Here is a 19,208-nt window from a genome sequence, read left to right on the forward strand (position 1 = left end):
TGTTCAGTAAAATTACGATAACTTTAGTTTACATATTTATACGTTACCCGCATTCTACCGCTAGTCTATAAAAACCGTATTAATACGTGTCCCGCGCTCTACTACCAGTCAACGTAAAACGTATAAGTAAAACGTATAAATACGTTTCCCACATACAATGTGTTAAGCAAATTTGTTCTATAGCTGTAAAAGGCTAGGTTGACTCGCGCATGCGCAATACATAAAAAGTTCTCTCTGGTGCCATTCGCATGTGTGTGTTTCATGAATTTGGTTGACACTTCTATTATAGAGAAAGGGCAAGTGGCAATATTAAAATATTTCTTCTAATTAATTTTCTTTCAATTTGCATGAATCCATGCACCGGGTCACTAGTAGTCTCATATTCTGCTGATACCTCCTAGTGGTGGATCCCTTTTGGAAGCCAGAGGGTAAGGAAACTCAGGTGATAGAGTCCACAGAGGTCAGCTCCCAGGCACTGATCAGGACAGAGAGCCTGCGAAGGAAGCCGAGCTTGGGAAGGATAGGACGTGCAGTGCAGTTATTATCTGGAAAATACCCAGAGCATCTTCTCTTCTTCATGTTCACCATTATAATTGTGAATTAGTGGTTTGCAAGAGATGAACACAAAGCAAATATTTCTGCCTTCTAAGTTTGCAAGCTACTAAAGATACCACTAGTATGGTCAAATTGATGAAAACCCATACTATTACAAGGCAGAATTGTACTGTCATCAAATTTATGAACACAATATTTATATTGTACCTGAGTAGTAATATAAGTATATTTAGTGTCATGGGCAGTAGTGGATAAGGACATTATTTGATAGGATAGAGTTATGAAAACAAGTTCCCCTTCACTTTATTAAGTAAAGATAGATGCAGGAATGAAACTTCTGGAAAGTATCCTTATAGTAGAAGGGCAAACTAAATCTTCATTTATGCTTTCAGTTTGCAGAATAGAACTTTACAGTTCAGAAGTCAATTTTGGACTTCTTCCAGGTGCACTGTATTTCCATAGCAAATGTTGGGTAGGGTTATCAATAATGGATATTTGGCAAGAAAAGCATGATGTTATAAAAGAGAATTATTGTTTTATTCATCACATTATAAAAATTCTTTACAAAATAAATTTTTCTTATCCCATAAATTGTAACCAAGTGTTAAAGACTAGAAACTGTATTCAAAGGTTTTATCTTTTAGGGCACTTCTGGTACTCAGTCTGAAACTGTGATCCTTGTTAGATTGGGAATCAAATTGTAAAATTATGTATAGTACCATTGCTTAATGAACAACAATGTTTCCAATCTAAATTTAAGAAGAAATAAACTTTTAGGGCTCTTATAATTCTGTCAAACATATATTATAGGTAGAAATTATGGTGTACCAGTTAACTATTCAAAGAAATAATCTGAGAATTAAAAAATTCTGAACTACGATATGGGAAGAACCAGGATTTAAAAAGCTTTCCCAAATAATTCTGCTATAGTCAGCTTTCAGAATCACTTCGTTTAGACCAGTTCATCTGATGCTTGAATTCCTTGATTAATCTCTGGAAGGGAGGTAGTTCATTCAGTTTTGTGTTTTAAGAATTTCTGGGCACTTCCTCTATGATATGACCGACAGCTAAAATTCTTTAATGTCTTAAAATTCAATGAATGGTATAATAGCCAATGGGCAGACTATTATTAAAAACTACTACTAAATCCATTAAACATTTACATGTAGCAAAAATACAAGTCCTACAATGTATAATATAAAAATGTTTGTGCTTGGTCATAGATATTAGATATTTGATCAGAACCTGAAGTATAGCTCTGAAGAATGTCTTCACATCTTAAGTCTGACAGTATTTGGAAATGAAGCAAAGCTTTTCCATATGAAGTCTCAGTCTCTTGTTTTTGAAATATGCCTGGTGAAGTAAAGTTAGGAGTTAAGTAAGCAGGAAGAAGCAGTTTTCTTCCCTGGAGTTTGTATTAGAGATAGAATGTTTATGAAAAGGAATGTGTTCAGTTATTGAACAAATGGCCTTCGGTGGTGACTCACTGTGAGCATGGGCAGGCTGAGCTATATGCACATCTAAAAGAATTTGAAATGCAAAATTTTAAATCTAAGCAAAAGAGCTTTCTGAGTTGTAGAGACATAGATGGACAACTAGGCTCCCCAAGGGTGTTTACTTACCAGCATAATGATGGATCTAACACTGGAAAGAAGTGAGGATTTTATCTTAATTTTACTGGAAACATCATAAGGGGAGAGGATGAGAATGTGTGTGTGTGTGTGTGTGTGTGTGTGTGTGTGTGTGTGAGAGAGAGAGAGAGAGAGAGAGAGAGAGAATGAGAGAGCTGTTTGGTTCAGGCTCTAGCTTTTTAAAATCTCTGAAATCCTCACTTTCCCCCTTACTGGAAGGCAGTCTGGATAGCCTTGGAGAATTCATTAACATCGTTAAGGTGAGGTGATTGGAAGCCCATTCCCTGTTGACCCAATTATTGAAGAGCTAATCGTTGTCCCTAAATAACAGGTATGCCTCCAGATTCCTTTGATGAATTTGAATTCTTGACATTCCAAAGTGCACATGCTTTCTCTCACTAGTGATTTTGAAATGCTGTGGTTTCACTAATTACTGTGATTTATTAATTCTTTTGGCAGCAATGGACATGATTTCCTGTAACAAAATTCATTTCTAAAGTGAGGGGGAAAAATGGTTCATCTTTATATTAATAAAACATACCTCCTTTGTGACTGTAATCAGTTCTCTACTCTGTTGAAATGGAGCAAAGGCCAAAACAGTGACTCATGAAAGAATTATGTGTATTTCCCGTTGCAATAGTCTGTGGGTATAGTTGAAGTGAATTTACCTTTTTAATCATGTTTTACTGAATCTGATCTTACTTTTAGTGGGCATTTCTTGGTCTTATAGCAAATAATGTTTATAATTCAGGAGTTTGTGGCTTGTAGAAGAGAAATACAAAGGAAGACTAAAAAATACCAAAGCCAGTCTACTTTATAAACTATTGTGTATTTTGTATTATTTATATTCAGCTAACAGAAGTTGAATGATTATTTTCTTTGGCTGCTAGTATCTAAATAAATTGAGAATCTGAAGCACTAAATGTTAGAGCACTGCACTGTGAACATTTATTATATAGCAGTTAATTTGTTCTTATAAATCTTAGTTGACTTTACCTTGATGTGCTAAAGAATTGTAAGACATAAAATTACTCGTCCAGGTATAATTACAAGCAGTTTTTGTTGTACATATTTATTAGGTTCCAACGCTGAAATTCACAGTCAAGCATGGGAATGGGATACAATTTGTGCCCTGGAGACTTAGAATGGCATAGTTGAACAGTTCCACGCTGGTGTAATTATGATCATCCTAACATCTGGAATAATGAGTTTTAAATGTTTAACTACTTTGAACTATGACCCAAGTCCAGATATGCAGCCATAAATTATACTCGTAATAGTCAAGAGAATTAGCAAGTAAGGCAACACTCCAGGTAATTATATTTTAGGATATTTACTTATTTGCCAGGATCCTTTTTTAGTAAATTAAGCTTTCATAGTAAATCCCGGCTGATAAAAAGCCTTATTATAACTTGGGAAATAGCATTTAAAAAATACTTCTTAATTGTTTGGACTTAGACATATACCCTAGAAAACAGATAGAAAATTCATCTTGAGATAGGTGTTTTATGATGCTGGGTTTTCCTCAGAAAATAATCCCATTTATTGCAAACTAAACATTCTCTTTGTTGCTACTGACATTCCTTATGATCAGTAGAGGGAGCACAAGTTTTCTAACAAACCCTCCATCACAAAACAAGTGACATCACCAATAATGGCATGAAGGGAAAACATGTAAGCTAGTTCATATTGGTTCATATATATTGGTCCATGTTCCATGAGCCCTGAGAAAATTAAAATGCCAAGAACCATAAAGATAAAATTTAATATCATATTTGAGATGACATTTGAAGTTAAGGGATATATTTATAAGAAAAAAAATTGACATAATTTCTTTAAAATTAAAAACTCTGGGTTGTGATGCACAGATTATTAAATTTAATTTTACTGAAGGTTTTGTTTTTTTGTTTGCTTTATTTCCTTATCCTAAATTCTAAAAGTCATTGTAAGGGCAGTCTGAAATGGTCACTTATATGATGTATTAAAATTTGGTACATTAAAAGAGGTAGTGATTTATGTGTGGGCCAGTTATATTTTTGTTCTTTAGGAAAAAGTCTAGAAATTTTTTTGTCAGAACAGTGTGCTAAAGACTTATTTAGTTATTAGTTAAGAACATATATTGGAGCAAAAAAAAAAAAATCTTACACTAAAATCTTTTTAAAATGTGGCTGGTAGTCCCAATGGAATGTTTACATGTTTTGTGAGCATTTGATGGGGCATGGAGGATGATCATTGTCCTTGTCCCAAACTTGTTTTTAATTGATGTTTGGTGCTATTTAGATTACTTTGCAAAGAAACTCAGATGGCATGGATGCTTATTTGTGACACTGTGTTAGAGTTAATTACTACAGAGAAAAAACCAAGACAGTATAATTCCTCTCTCTATGATCTTACAGCTATCAAAATAAAGTCACCAAACATTTTTATAGCACTTTTACATATTTTTTAAAATATACTTTATTGATTTTTTACAGTGAGGAAGGGAAAGGGATAGAGAGTTAGAAACATCGATGAGAGAGAAACATCAATCAGCTGCCTCCTGCACACCCCCAGTAGGGGGTGTGCCCGCAACCAAGGTACATGCCCTTGACTGGATTCGAACCTGAGACCCTTCAGTCTGCAGGCCGACGCTCTATCCACTGAGCCAAACTGGTTAGGGCAACTTTTGCATATTTTTAAAAATGTTTTTATTGATTTTTAGAGAGAGAGAGTGAGACGGAGAAAGGAATAGAAACATCAATGATGAGAACCATTGATTGGCTGTCTCCTGCACGCCCCTTATTGGGACTGGAGCCCATAACCCAGGCATGTGTCCTGACTGGGAATCAAACTGTGACCTTCTGGTTCATTGGTCAGTGCTCAAACTGGATGGACCATTTTTACATATTTTTAATGGATCAGCTCTTTAAATTAATGAGGACCAATGGAAATAGGCTTGTTATATAGAAGAATTAATTCTGATATATTGAGATTTAGTGAGCTATTTAAGATTATATATTATACTAGAGGCCCGGTGCATGAAATTTGTGCACTGGAGGAGGGGAGTCCTTCAGCCTGGCCTGTGCCCTCTTGCAGTCTGGGATCCCTCAGGGGATGTCCACCTGCCAGCTTGGGCCCACTCCTGCAGGGTTTGGGCCTAAGCTGGCAGTTGGACATCCCTCTTGCAGTCTGGTACCTCTCACTCCTTACTGCCTGCCTGCTCACTGCTTCTTACCGCTTGACTCGCTGCTTCTTAGCGCTGCTGCGGAGATGGGAAAGGCTCTGCCACCGCCTCTGTGCTTGCCAGCCATGGCTGAGTGGTGCTCCCCCTGTGGGAGCACACTGACCACCAGGGGCAGCTCCTGTGTGAGCATCTACCCCTTGGTGGTCAGTGTGCATTATAGCGACCAGTCATTCTGGTCGTTCTGCCATAATGGTTGCTTAGGCTTTTATTATATAGACTAGAGGCCCGGTGCACAAAAACCTGTGCACTCAGGGGTGAGGGCGGTCCCTCAGCCCGGCCTGTGCCCTCTCGCAGTCTGGGACCCCTCGGGAGATAACGACCTGCTGGCTTAGGCCTGCTCCCGGGTGGCAGAAGGCATGCCCATTCCCTAGGTGCAGCCCCTGGTCGGGCTCAGAGCAGGGCCGATTGGGGAGTTGGGGCACCGCCCCCTGTCATGCACAGAGCAGGGCGGATCGGGAGGTTGCGATGCCACCCTCAGTCACGCTCAGGGTAGGGCCGATTGGGGGGTTGGGGCACCGCCCCCTGTCACACTCAGGGCAGGGCCGATGGGGAGGTTATGGCTCTACCCCGTCACACACAGAGCAGGGCCCGGGGGGGGGGGGGCGGGGGGGTTGGGGCGCCGCAGCCTGTCACACACAGAGCCGCAGGGCGATCAGGGGGTTGGGGAGCTCCCCCCTATCAGGCACAGAGCAGGGCTAATCAGGGGGTTGGGGCGCCTTCCCCTGTCACGAACAGAGCAAGATGGATAGGGAGGTTGTGGCCCCGCCTCCTGTCACACAGAGCGGCAGGGCGATCAGGGGGTTTGGGCACTGCCCCCTGTCACACTGATCCTGGTGCCGGGAGGCCTCACAGCTCCGCTGATCCCGGTGCTGGGAGGCATATTACCCTTTTACTATATAGGATAGAGGCCTGGTGCATGGGTGGGGGCTGGCTGATTTGCCCTGAAGGGTGTCCCGGATCAGGGTGGGGGTTCCCACTGGGGTGCCCGGCCAGCCTGGATGAGGGGCTGATGGCTCTTTGCAGCTGGTCACACCCCCTTCAGGGTGGGGGTCCCCACTGGGGTGCCTGGCCAGTCTGGGTCAGGGGCTGAGGGCTGTTTTCAGGCTGGCGGGTGACTGAAGCTCTCAACCGCTCCTTTTTTTCTTTTTTGTTTTATTCTGGGCCAGCTTTAGCTCTGAGGCTTGGCTCCAGCTCTTAGGCCTCGGCTGCTGAAAGCAGGTATCTGGTTTGTTTGGGTTCTATAATCGAAATAATGTATAACTCCAGCTCTGAGATCCTGGCGGGCTGAAAGCAGGTTTCTGGAGTTTTGTTTAGCTTCTATATTTGTAACAATGTTTCATACTGCAAGCTCAGAGGCCGGCAGCGGCAGGCTGGGAACCTTGGCTTCCTCCGTCACTTAAGCAAGCAAGCCTCATGTTTGCTTCAAGCTGCCTGGCTGCAGGCTGCCATCTTGGCTGGCAGTTAATTTGCATATCGCCCTGATTAGCCAATGGGAAGGGTAGCGGAGTGACACCAATTTGCTTGTTTCTCTTTTATTAGTGTAGGTTAGCATAGTCGACAAAACCAGAATCCAGAACTCTTGACTTCTAGTTTAAGGAGTCAATAACTAAGAGTTCATGCAGCAGTGATCTAGGACAGATGATTTGAAAATATAGGGACATTGTTTAATTATCTGATCCTCTATAAAATGCCCGATTTGTGCAAGTCATTGTGTCATTAGTTTTGTTTGGTTAAAAAAATGAGAAAACTCATATCGTCATGAAAGTATGTTGTGTAGCAGTAATACAAATAGCTTTTTAGGGCCAATGCAATAGAAAATTCCCTATATACTAATATATAGTTAAGGAGAGAATTTGGAGGAAATAGCCTAGGGGGTTTCATTTACATGTAAAGAGAATGGCTCTTAGATTAAAGAGCCATAATTCTTGGGAGAGGTTGCATTTCACATTCACTTCAGTAAGTTTACTGAGGCAGTCCGATTGAACAGGGATGGTCTTGGAAATCATAGTTAAGAAGGGATGTTAGATCATATAGTTAGAGAGCCAGCTGAGACCTTGGAGACTGTGTAGTCCTTGCATTAATTTTACAGCTAAGGAAACTGAGACCTTCAGTGGTTCTGAGTCACTTGCCCAAGGTTAGTCACACAGCCAGAGGGGTAGAATTAGAATTAGATCCCTTCCAAATGCCTGGATATGAAAAAACGCTGAAGAAGATTGGTAACAGAATCTAGATGGTGGGGAATTGTGGAAATATAATAGATGTGTAGAGTAGACATATGTACAGTTTTTATGGAGATGCCATTTCCGTCCATCTTTAAAAGAATGGAAAGATAACTTTGACTAGTTTTTGGTTTCTTGGGCATAGCAAATCAAAATAGAAGGATTTAGTGATCCATGGAACAGTTTGAAAAGTAGGATGAGCTGCTTGATGGCAAATATGAAAATAACTTTCTCAGCAACTTGTAAGACATTTTATTGGTAACAATAATAAAGATATTAACGGTGATATTATTAACAACAGCTACCATTTATTGAATGTTTACCCTTTGTCCAGGCACCATGTCAAGCATCTGATGTACATCAGTAGTTCATTTAATATTTCACCCTGTGACCTAAGTATTACTGTGTCGTTTTGTAGATAAAAAGACTGAATCTCAGTTTCTTGTCCTAGTCACACTGGTAGTTGGCTATGGAATAAAAAGTTGAATTCTGATTATGTTTGAATTCCAAGGCTGTGTTTCTCTAACTTGAGTAATGAATAGACCCTTCTTCTAAAGGAAAAATAATCTGCTTCATCCCATATTGACTTATTTTAATTATAAGACTATTTAACTACGTGTAAACATAAATTCTTTAAATTTGTAGCTCTTATATTTTTTAAAACTTAAAAAGAACTACAAATGAAATACAAGTAAAACATACAAAATCAATAAAATTGAAATTGATATTAATTTAATGTGAAAGATGAAGTTTTTACTGAAATGAAAATATCGATTGCAAGATGAATTTGTGGCCATTGCACAGTTCTGAGTTTGGCATGCCTGTGTTGCCACGTGCTTCATGATAACTTGGTTCTGCTGCCACATTTCTCTATTCTGACTTCTGTAAAATATCCCTTCAGACAGTAGTCTAGTGTCATTTGACTTTTGCTTGGTGCACTCAGATATTTATTGTTAATCCCATCTCTGTTTTCATTAGTTATGATGAAGTACTGCCACTTGGAGCTGGTTTGGGGCTCTGAGACGTCATGGCTGTGTACTTAGTTATAAAATGATGGCTATCCTGGTGCTCTAGAATATGCTCGTGTTAATTCTTTTTCAGGTTATCTTCTAGAAGAAAGCACAAAATTTAAGAAATTCATAGTCTCTGGAGTCATAGCCAGGACTCTGGTGTTTCCACTTAAAAAAATTGCACTGCACTTTCTCTCCAAACACTGTCATAGAACCATCTGCCCTCTGTGGGGTAATAGTGCAGACCCAGGAAAGCCTCCGTCTTCACCTGCTTTCAGTGCTGCTTTGGTCAGGCCACCACTAGTTTGCATCTCAATTTTTGCTCAGCACGTAGTTTTGCCTCCACCAAATTATTCTCCACAGTGTGTTCCACACTGTTGAGTTTTCTATAATACAAACTTCTAGAATGGAGCCTCGGAATCACCTCTTTCTGGAAACTTTCCTATATTGTGTCTCTTTATCTCCTGCCTCTCACCCCATCCGTTATCACCTTGCTCCTTCTCTCCCCTAGGTTGAATTAGTTATTTTTTCCTTCATTCCTCCTTTAGAATTCCATAACACTGTTGGCATATCTCTGTTATAATGCTTAGCACATTGTATTGCAATCCTTAATTTTTGGGTCTCCCTAAGTAGACTTACTAGCTTCTTGAAAGCACAACAGCCTGTGCATCTTCCTTACAGGATATTGTCTGAATGGGAAGGGGGCTCTCATGGTAGCTGTGATCTTGAATCACTAGTCAGTCAGTTATAATTTTAGAAGTGAGGAGTCAAAAATAAGCAAGAGCAAAGTAGACATTTCCCATTCATGTATGTGAAATTTATACAAATTACATAAATAGTTAATGTAGTAGACTCTTTTAATATGTAAGCAACCTAATTTTGGAAGTAAACTTTCTGTAAAGAATTAAATGATAGCATTATTTTGCTGTTCTTTTGTTTCCTTTTGGTTAGGTGCTGTGATTGTCTCCACACCCCAGGACATTGCATTGATGGATGCACACAAGGGTGCTGAGATGTTTCGAAAAGTTCACGTGCCTGTAAGCATTTATGCTTCATTGTCGCAGAAATACAAGACACTTCTAACTGAAGAAACAAGTCACTGAGAAATACAACACAAGTTTTAATTTAGTTCTGTGCAGTTTATATGAAAACCCTACTTCATCTTTATGGTTACTTTATTAATATATATATATTATATATGTTATTGATTTCAGAGAGGAAGGGAAAGGGAGAGAGAGATGATTGATCGACTGCCTCCTGCACTCCTGACCCTTGGGATCAAGCCCACAACCCGGGCTTATACCCTGACCGGGAATAGAACCATGACCTCCTGGTTCATAGGTCGACACTCAGCCACACCCGCAGGGCTTTATGGTTACTTTAAAACACACATATAGGTGCAAACATATACACACATTATGTTAATCAAGGAGACTTCAAAAATGTCCTTCCAATATGAGTTTTCTGAAGAAGTACTACCTCTCTGAAATGCAGCTCTCACTGACACCCCCCACCCCCCGCAACAAAGTATAAGAATATTTTAGGGAATTATTTAGGTAGATACACTTGAATAGATAACCAGTAGGAATGCAGGTGAAAACGATGTCTTTTTTCCTTCTGTCTCCTATAATTTAACTCATTTATAGCTCACAGTCTTCTAAAAGGCATCAAAGGATACCTAGACAACATGGCAAACTAGAACAACTTAAAACTATAATGAAAATAAGGAAAAGGACAATTAAAATCAAGTGGAGTCAGAAGTGGGACTTAAGTACATGCTAGAAATATACCATTAATTTTTGAGCAGCCACAGGGAAAGATACATAAGACTGTTATAAAACTGTTTTTCCACGAGGTTAAAAAGAGCTTGATGCTCAAGAGTAGCAGAGCTGAGATTAGAGAGGCGGAAGTCTCCCCGAGATTCTCAGAAAAAAGAATCCTCGTGTACATAGGCACAAGCCCGTGCCTTCCTCCTGTGTGCCTCCACCAAAGCAGGTGGACTTCGCAAGTGCCCGCTGGAGGGGGCATTTCGGTACAGAGCGGTGATGCTGCCGTCCATGCGGCGCTCTAGCGCCCGTGCTTCCTTCAGGGAGCGGCCTTAGAGCTTACAGAGCAGCGCTTTTTAGACTTCAGCCCATGCATTAACTTCAGGGGCCTCATGATTCTCTGCCCTCCCCCTCCTGCCTCCCCAAATTGTATTCTCACTTTGTGCCTGTTTGGTATGGAGAGAATTCATAACTTTTGCTAAGTTATTCAAGGAGACTATGATACGGCACAAGACCCAGTGATGTAGTAGAATGAAGAGACTCTCAAGGAAGCTTTCATAAATGTTTTTCTCTCAGGAGAGCTTCTGAAAAGTACAAAATAGTAGAGTAGTGGAGTTGAGATGATCCTCTTCGACAAGTACCTCGTCTTGCTTGCCCATTAGCACACAGCTGTGTGTGTTAACAAGCCATGAGCTCTGGATTGGACCAACACGCTTTTAAGAAAACTGAGGAGACTCATGAGGATGGTGCCTGCATGCTTACCTTCCAGGTGACCTGAGGGTGTTCTCACTAGCAGGGGTACAATTGTGATCCGAAAGTGTTTTAGAGATAGCTTTTATATGTGGATAAATGAATGATAAACCCTTAACATGAATTGTAGATTGGAAACATTGTAAAGCAATGATAACCTGATGCCCACCTCAGACTGAAAACTGCTCAGTGAAGCACTCAGTTTAAGCAATGTGACTTCCTGTTATGCCCTCCAAGATAGACTGATACAAGGAATGCCTACCCAGATAGCTAAATAAGGTTACTGATACGGTATTTTAAAATATAAATCAGCAAATAGTTAGGGAGCAGGCTGTCTACCAAAAATTACGAGACTAAGCAATCCATAATCCTTCTTTCTGGCAGAAATTAAATAACAGGACCAGCCGAAACCGGTTTGGCTCAGTGGATGGAGCGTCGGCCTGCGGACTGAGGGGTCCCGGGTTCGATTGCGGTCAAGGGCATGTACCTTGGTTGCGGGCACATCCACAGTAGGAGATGTGCAGGAGGCAGCTGATCGATGTTTCTCTCTCATCGATGTTTCTAACTCTCTATCTCTCTCCCTTCCTCTCTGTAAAAAGTCAATAAAATATATTTTAAAAATAAATAAATAACAGGACCAGTGGTCTGTTAGTGCCACTTCAAGGTCAGAGTAACAGCTGTGCTACCAGCATATGCGTGAATGCTTAACTTCTCATTCTTTTAGTTAAGGGCGGAGGCTTATGTATAACTCAAAAACATCAGGCAATACTTAAGGGAAAAGTTTTCAAAAGAGCAGAAGCGAGAGCTTTTTGCTATTCCTCACCTCCGGTAAATTGTCATTATGTATGTATAGCAAGAGACCATTGCAACTCATGCTGTCACCTGAGGCAACAATGGCTCTAGGGCCGGCCCTACATGCACTTTGCTAGTTGCGAGTCTAATGACCATCATTGCTAAATCGGCTTTCAGTCCCTATGTTATTTTCACTTGACCTGCAGCATTTGATACTTACCACCCTTTAAGTAAAGAGGTAAATAATCTCATAATTGTTCGGACAGATTCTTCTCTAGGCTGTAGAACAGATTCTTCAGAAGGTGGGACAGAGAATCCTTATGGAACATAACGGTGGGGAAGCGAATGGATGGTCACTAAGTCCAGGTTAGGCTGCTGCTGAGTGAGTGCTGCCGAGGATAAAACTTGCAGATATCAGCAAGAAAGCATCGTGAGGAAGTATTTATTCCAAGGGAAGGATCTTAGGCTGCATGAGGCTCATAGGACTAGTGGTGGATTCGTTAGGGACTGGAAAAGTTGTTTGTGATCAGAAGGTTAATGTTGGAGTTCGAGTTTGCAGAGCAGGAACAGTTCTGGATCAGGAGAAGGTCCATGTGGTTGGTCATGGATGCATGGGGCTGAAGTGGAGGGGAAATGATAATCATTAGAAATGCATAATCCCTCCAAGTTGGCTTTTTTGACATTGTCCTGTATCTTTATTGTACAGTTCTTTTTTCACCCCTTTGTTTTAATTATTTGGCCTCTAAACAGCAAAAATTTTAAAATAATATAGACTAATCATCTCTTAAACTAGCAGAAGATAATAGGTGCTCAATAATCTTTGTAATTGAGAAAGAACTTTCCAGCAGTGAGCCCTGTAAGCAGTTGGACAAACACAGAGCACCACATTTTATAGGGAAATCCCAGCTGTAAGTGGGATGTGGATTCTTCTGGCACCAATGAGCCTTGGAGTCTAAGTAATGGTAAAGCATTTGAAATTAGAGAGTGTTCTGTAAGTGCAAAGGAGAAATGTTATGCTTTGTTTATACCACTTTATTCCATTTTTCCTGGTTTTTAGTTTCACTCTCTATTTTTTCTCCTTTTGAAGTGCATTAGTTACCATGGAAACAATGGTATCATTGGAATTCATTGGTATGGACAGAGTTTAGTAATATCCACAAGAACATTTTGAAGTTAATTTAAATGATTTCTTAAAACTCAATCAGATAGAGGAAGGAGGGGAAGAGATGAACTATTCAATTCTCTTTTCTCTGCCTGAATGATATCAACTCTGCCAAATCCTTGATTATCTCAGTAATAGTAGACAGACCATTTTTTTAAAATAATAAATATTTTCAATCTTGTACATTTTTAATTGTGAGTCCTTTAAGTGTTGTGTCATTCTCACCCATTTCTCTTGCCTTCTTTCACAAGGGAGGCCCAGGCTCCTCAGTCTGAAGCCTTTCCCCGCCATTTGAACTTTGAGAGTCAGGGATTTCACTGGCCAGCCCTTCCTTCGTAGGTAATCTTCTTCCCAGCTCTTGCAAAGTATGTTAAAGTATATTTTCCTCTCTTACTCCATCTATATGTAAGAGATCACTTGGGTACTTTTAATTCAGTAAATGGTTATCTATTTTACAAATACGTATGTACTGATACTGAGTGCCCTCTCTAAGCAGAGCACTGGGATAAGCTCCATTGGTGATTTTTTTAAAATGAGGATGAGGCCTTTTCCTTCAAGCACTTTATCACCCTGTAGACTAGCTCCATCATGGTGCAGAGACCCTAAATTCTGAGGAACAAGAGGATGCTTTCTTCTCTGGGCTATCAAGGAGCTCTTTCATGGGAAAGTCATGATGTTTTTTCACATCCCTGTAATTTTTCACATGCTGGTCCCTTGCCTGATAAGCCATTGTCAGCTTGGGACCTCATACTCATTTTTCAAATCCCTGCTTAGGCATTGCTTCTTCTGGGAAATTTTCCCCAAACTGCCAGAAAAGGTTAATAATTCTTTTTCTGAACACCTTGAACATATATCTTGTTTGACTCTTATCCCACTACAGGTCTACCTGTCAGTCTCCACTGAAGAACTGGAGTTTCTGGAGGGCTAGGAGACATGCCTTAAGTTCCTTAAGTGCCCAGTCACCTGGCACATAGCAGGCACGGGATACATTCTCACTCTGACCTTTGACCTGGGGTACACTGCCATCCACAGTCTGCTGTCTTCTTCACGCCCAGGTCACAGGCCGCTCTGCCTAGCGTTCTCTCTGCCACAGCCGAATTGCTTGCCTTCCACTTCTTTGAGATTTCCAAACAGTTTCTCTCCTCACTGCCCTCAGCATGCTGTCTTTCCACCTAAGAAAAGTTTACCCTTATTTTTCACCTCATAGCTCCTTTTTATCCTTTGGTACTTAGATTAAACAACTTTTTCTCTGGGAGACTTGCCCAGACCCTGTTAACTAGGGTAAGGTCTTTCAGTGGTTCTCAACCTTCCTAATGCTGCAACCCTTTAATACATTTCCTCATGTTGTGGTGACCCCCAATTTCATTGTTACAAATTGAACATAATTAAAGCATAGTGATTAATCACAAAAACAATATGTAATTATACATGTGTTTTCCGATGGTCTTAGGTGACCCCTGTGAAAGGGTCGTTCGACCCCCAAAGGGGTCGTGACCCACAGGTTTGAGAACCTCTGTTCTACTGTGTGACCCAGTAATTCATTGTTTCCCCTTTGTAAGCATTTCACATTCGTTAATACTTCACATTTATAGCGCCATGCTTACTGTCAGCCCTGTGGGTGCATGGACCACTTACCTCCCTCTGTGCCTGGAATATAGCTGCTCCATAGATACATACGGGATGAATGAGTGGAGTAGAGTTTTCATAGGCATATCGAGGCATTGAGAGGACAGAATTCAGTCTGAAAAGAATCTGGAAATCACAAGTTGTGTTCAGGGTTATTCAGTTTGTCTGTAGTTGAAGTAATATGTTTAGATATGTCTATGCTAGGCCCAAGTTTGGTCAAGACTCAACACACTAGGCTGGGCTAGAAATTTGGGACTTTCTTCTTCAGATTTTTAGAGGAGCCCATAAAGAGTGCTGGATAGGGAATAGACAAAATTAGAATAGAGCTTTAAAAAGATTTAATCGGGTGGGGATGAAGAGAAAGGGTAGGAGCCAGGAGAGTGGGAAGCAGCAAGGAAACATTTTTTTTTTATTGTCTAAAGTTTTACGTATGTCTCCTTTTTTCCCAATTGACTTCCCCTCACCCCCAAGCAAGGAAGCATTTTCAGTGTCATAGTTATTCACACTGCAGGTTGTGACCCACCATGAGTCATGAAATCAGTACAGTTAGAGATATAACCAAAGTTGTAAAACAATTGCTCTTAGGAAGACAAAGTATTATTTCAGAAAGATTTGTTCTCATACTCTCCAGGTCCAAACTGTAAATTGTGCTGCTATGAACATAGGGGTGCATATATTCTTTCTGCTCAGTGTTTTGGGTTTCTTAGGGTGTGTTCCTAAAAGTGGGATCACTGGGTCAAATGGGAGTTCCATTTTTAATTTTTTGAGGGAATTCCATACTGTTTTCCATAATAGCTGCACCAGTCTGCATTCCCATCAACAGTGCACTTGAGTTCCCTTTTCTCTGCAGCCTCGCCAGCACTTGTCGTTTGTTGATTTGTTGATGATAGCCATTCTGACAGGTGTGAGGTGATATCTCATTGTTGTTTTAATTTGCATCTCTCGAGTGATTAGTGACTTTGAGCATTTTTTCATGTCCCTTGGCCTTCTGTATGTCCACTTTCTAGAAGTGTCTATTTAGGGCCTTTGCCCATTTTTTAATTGGATTGTTTGTCTTCCTTTTGTTAAGTTGTATGAGTTTCTTATATATTTTGGATATTAACCCTTTATTGGTTGTTTCATTGGCAAATATGTTCTCCCATGCAGTGGGCTTTCTTTTCATTTTGTTGATGGTTTGTTTTGCTGAGCAAAAACTTTTTATTTTGATGCAGTCCCATTTGTTTATTTTCTCCTTAGTTTCCTTTGCCCTAGGAGATGTATCGGTAAACATAATGGTATGAGAGATGTCTGAGATTTTGTTGCCTATGGTTTCGTCTAAGATTTTTAAGGTTTCATGACTTATATTTAAGTCTTTTGTCCATTTTGAGTTTCTTCTTTTTTTTTTGAGTTTATTCTTATGTATAGTATAAGTTGGTGGTCTAGATTTATTTATTTTTTGCATGTCCCTGTCCGATTTTCCCAACATCATTTATTGAAGAGACTGTCTTGACTCCGTTGTATGCTTTTGCCTACTTTGTCAAATATTAATTGAGCATAATGACTTATAGTGTTATGCTAAGTGAAATAAGGCAGTCAGAGAAAGATAAGTATCATATGATCTCACTGATATGTGGAGTCTAATGAACAAAGTAAACTGATTAATAAAATAGATCCAGAGACATAGAAGCATGGAACAAGCAAACTGATGAATTTCAGAGGGAAGGCAGGAGGATGCAGGGCAGGGAGGGGAGTGATTAACTGGGGAACTTATATGCATATATGCATAACCCATGGACACAGACAGTAGAGTGGTGAAGGCCTGGGAGGAGCAGGTACAGAGTGGAGAGGCTCAATGGGAAGAAAGAATAACCAAACAAAGGAGACATCTGTAATACTTTCAACAATAAAGATAAATTTAAAAAGAAAGATTTGTTCTCAGTATAAACCCATCTGTATATGTTTATATTAGATTAAGATGTAAAACATTTCTCTTATAAGACAGTTTTAATAAATTGAAAAAACACTGGTGTAGGTGATAGGCAGTAAGGCTCAGATCTAGAATAATAGCAGTGAAAGTGGAAAAGGAAATACATGTAATTGACATTTTGAAGGAAGGATTGACAGGCTTGGTAATTGATTACATGGGGTAGGGTGGTTAGGAAAAAGGGGCAAAAATCAAAGGGATTTTGAGTTATGCTGCCCTTAATAAATTTTCCAGGGGCTTTTTGTTTGTTTGTTTGTTTGTTTTTTCCTCAGGATAACAGTGAACTCGAAATTAGAGGTTAGATTCCCAGTCACAAATCCTTGCCCTTATTCTCCGAGGATTGTGATTTAAAACTGTTTGGCAAGGAGGAGACTGGTAAAGAAAATGATTTGGTGTTGGTCTTTGTAACACTATACACATCATAAGATGTATGAGACCATCTCTTCTCACAGAACCAGATTTATTATTTACCTGCATATTTGTAGCCCCTTATACAGAAGTGGGGTTTTTTGTGTTTTTGTTTTTAGCATTTAGAGAGCTGTATTCTTTAAGCATATAACCTCTTTCATGGTTTTTAGTTAAATTTCTTTAGAAATTTTATTATAATTTTTAGGCAGTAGGGTACTGCTTACAAAAGCAGTTTTACATAATCATAAAGAGAGGTAAGCTAAGGAGCCTGAGTGCTAGAATTCAAATCCCAGCTCTGTCACTTTATGATTGTATGACCTGAACAAGTTACTTAATCTATGCTTTAGTGTTCTCATTCAGAAAATGGGAATTATAGTGGTATTTCCCTTAGAGAGTTGAGGTGAGAAATTAATGAAATAATGCACATAGAGGGTCTAGTACAGTGTTTGGCAGAATCTAAACACTCGGTGAAAATATAATGTCATATAATTAATGCTTATTATAATTACTTTTAGAATATTATTATGAGATGGATAAATTGATAAGCCACAGGTGTTTATGTATTTGGCCTAGGTATTTTTGTTGTTGTTAATCCTCACCTGAGGATATTTTTTTCCATTGATTTTTAGAAAGAGTTGAAGAGAGAGAGAGAGAGAGATAAGAGAGACGCATTGACTGGTTGCCTCCCAAACATGTGCCAACTGTGGCTGGGAACCAAACTGCAACCCAGGCATGTGCCCCTGACCAGGAATTGAAACTGAGATCCTTTGGTCTGCAGGCTGATGCTCTAACCATGGAACAACCAGCCAGGGCTGGCCTAGTTATTTTGACTAGCATGTTTATTTGCTAATAAGAATTTTAACAAGAAATTTTAAAAATTTTTAGGTAATAGTGTCTTTGAGATTTCCTTATTCCTTTTGTATATTAGTTGAGCCTAAATTGTTGTCTTCATATAGACTTATTAAGTTATTTACAATCTAAAATTCTGCATTATTTAAAATATGCACTATTTAATGTAGGCTAATTGCTATTACAAATGGATCTCAAAATATATAGTGATGCAAATGCACTAGAAGTTTATTTCTTCCTCATGTAAGCAGTACTGATAGGTGGATAGGCAAGCAGGGTGGCCTTCTTCCATAAAATCACTTAGGCTGTTGGAACCCCTGCCATTTTGAAATGTGGCTTCCAAGATCACCCTTGGGGGCGTTCTCTTTTGAGCCTGGCAGAACAGAAAGATAGCCCAGAGGCATGGGCATGGGAGATTTGTATGGGCCAGGACTGGTTGTGATGCTTCTACTCACAGTCCACTAACGAGAATGCAGTCATGTGACCACACATCATGTTTTCCAAGGAGCCTAAGAAATGTGGGTTAGCTATGTGCTGAGGAAGATGAGACCATGATTCTGGTGACCGTGAGCTATCTGTGCTACAGTTCACTTTGCAACTAACACAGGGTGGGGCAAAATAGGTTTACAGTTGTTTGTATGAACAATAATTCAATAATTAACAAATAATAATACAAGAATAAATTATGTTTGTGTACTCACAACTGTAAACCTACTTTTGCTGGCCTTGTATATTAGACTTGTGCTGGTCACTGAACTAACTTTTTTTTTATATATATATATATATATAAATAATTCTGAAAATTCTTTAACTGTTTCATCCTTGCAATTAGTTACTTATTTTATAAAAGAGAGTTAGAAATTTTGCTTTTCTTGTGGTTTACTTTTCCTACTGCTTAAAAACAAAAAACAAAGAAACAAAAAAATCCTACTGTGGTGTTGAACTTTTTAGTATTTATTTGAAAGGGTTAATGATTATATTGTCTTCTAAGAGAAATTAGGTGATCTTAAAACCTAAAGTAGATGATTCTTATCAATGTTTTCTTTCCATTTTCCATTTTTATTACCAAAGACTCTACACATTGTTCTTAGTGATGAGGATCAGAATTGTGACTTATTATTTTTCTGGCAGAGTAATCATTCATGGTGGTAGGTTATCTATTTGGACCAGGAGTTTTACACCTTCACCCTTGAATGCTTCCAAAATTCATGTGTTCGATATCGGTCTTAGAGCTTTATCAGTATCTAGTTTGTC

At 39.5% G+C, this 19,208-nt stretch overlaps 1 protein-coding gene across 3 annotated transcripts in view; it reads left to right on the forward strand.

Annotated features, from left to right (window-relative positions):
• NUBPL (NUBP iron-sulfur cluster assembly factor, mitochondrial) overlaps positions 1-19,208 on the forward strand; it is a 241,121-nt gene that overhangs the window by 197,787 nt on the left and 24,126 nt on the right. For all 3 annotated transcript variants that reach the window (XR_009454504.1, XM_059710159.1, XM_059710171.1), the window contains one exon: positions 9,590-9,675. Coding sequence is in view for 2 of the 3 variants with exons in the window: in XM_059710159.1 (XP_059566142.1) it covers positions 9,590-9,675 (86 nt within the window). In the remaining variant the exon portion in view is untranslated. The remainder of the gene's footprint in view (positions 1-9,589; positions 9,676-19,208) is intronic.

This window comes from Myotis daubentonii, chromosome 1 (assembly GCF_963259705.1).
Source record: "Myotis daubentonii chromosome 1, mMyoDau2.1, whole genome shotgun sequence".
Taxonomy (NCBI): domain Eukaryota; kingdom Metazoa; phylum Chordata; class Mammalia; order Chiroptera; family Vespertilionidae; genus Myotis; species Myotis daubentonii.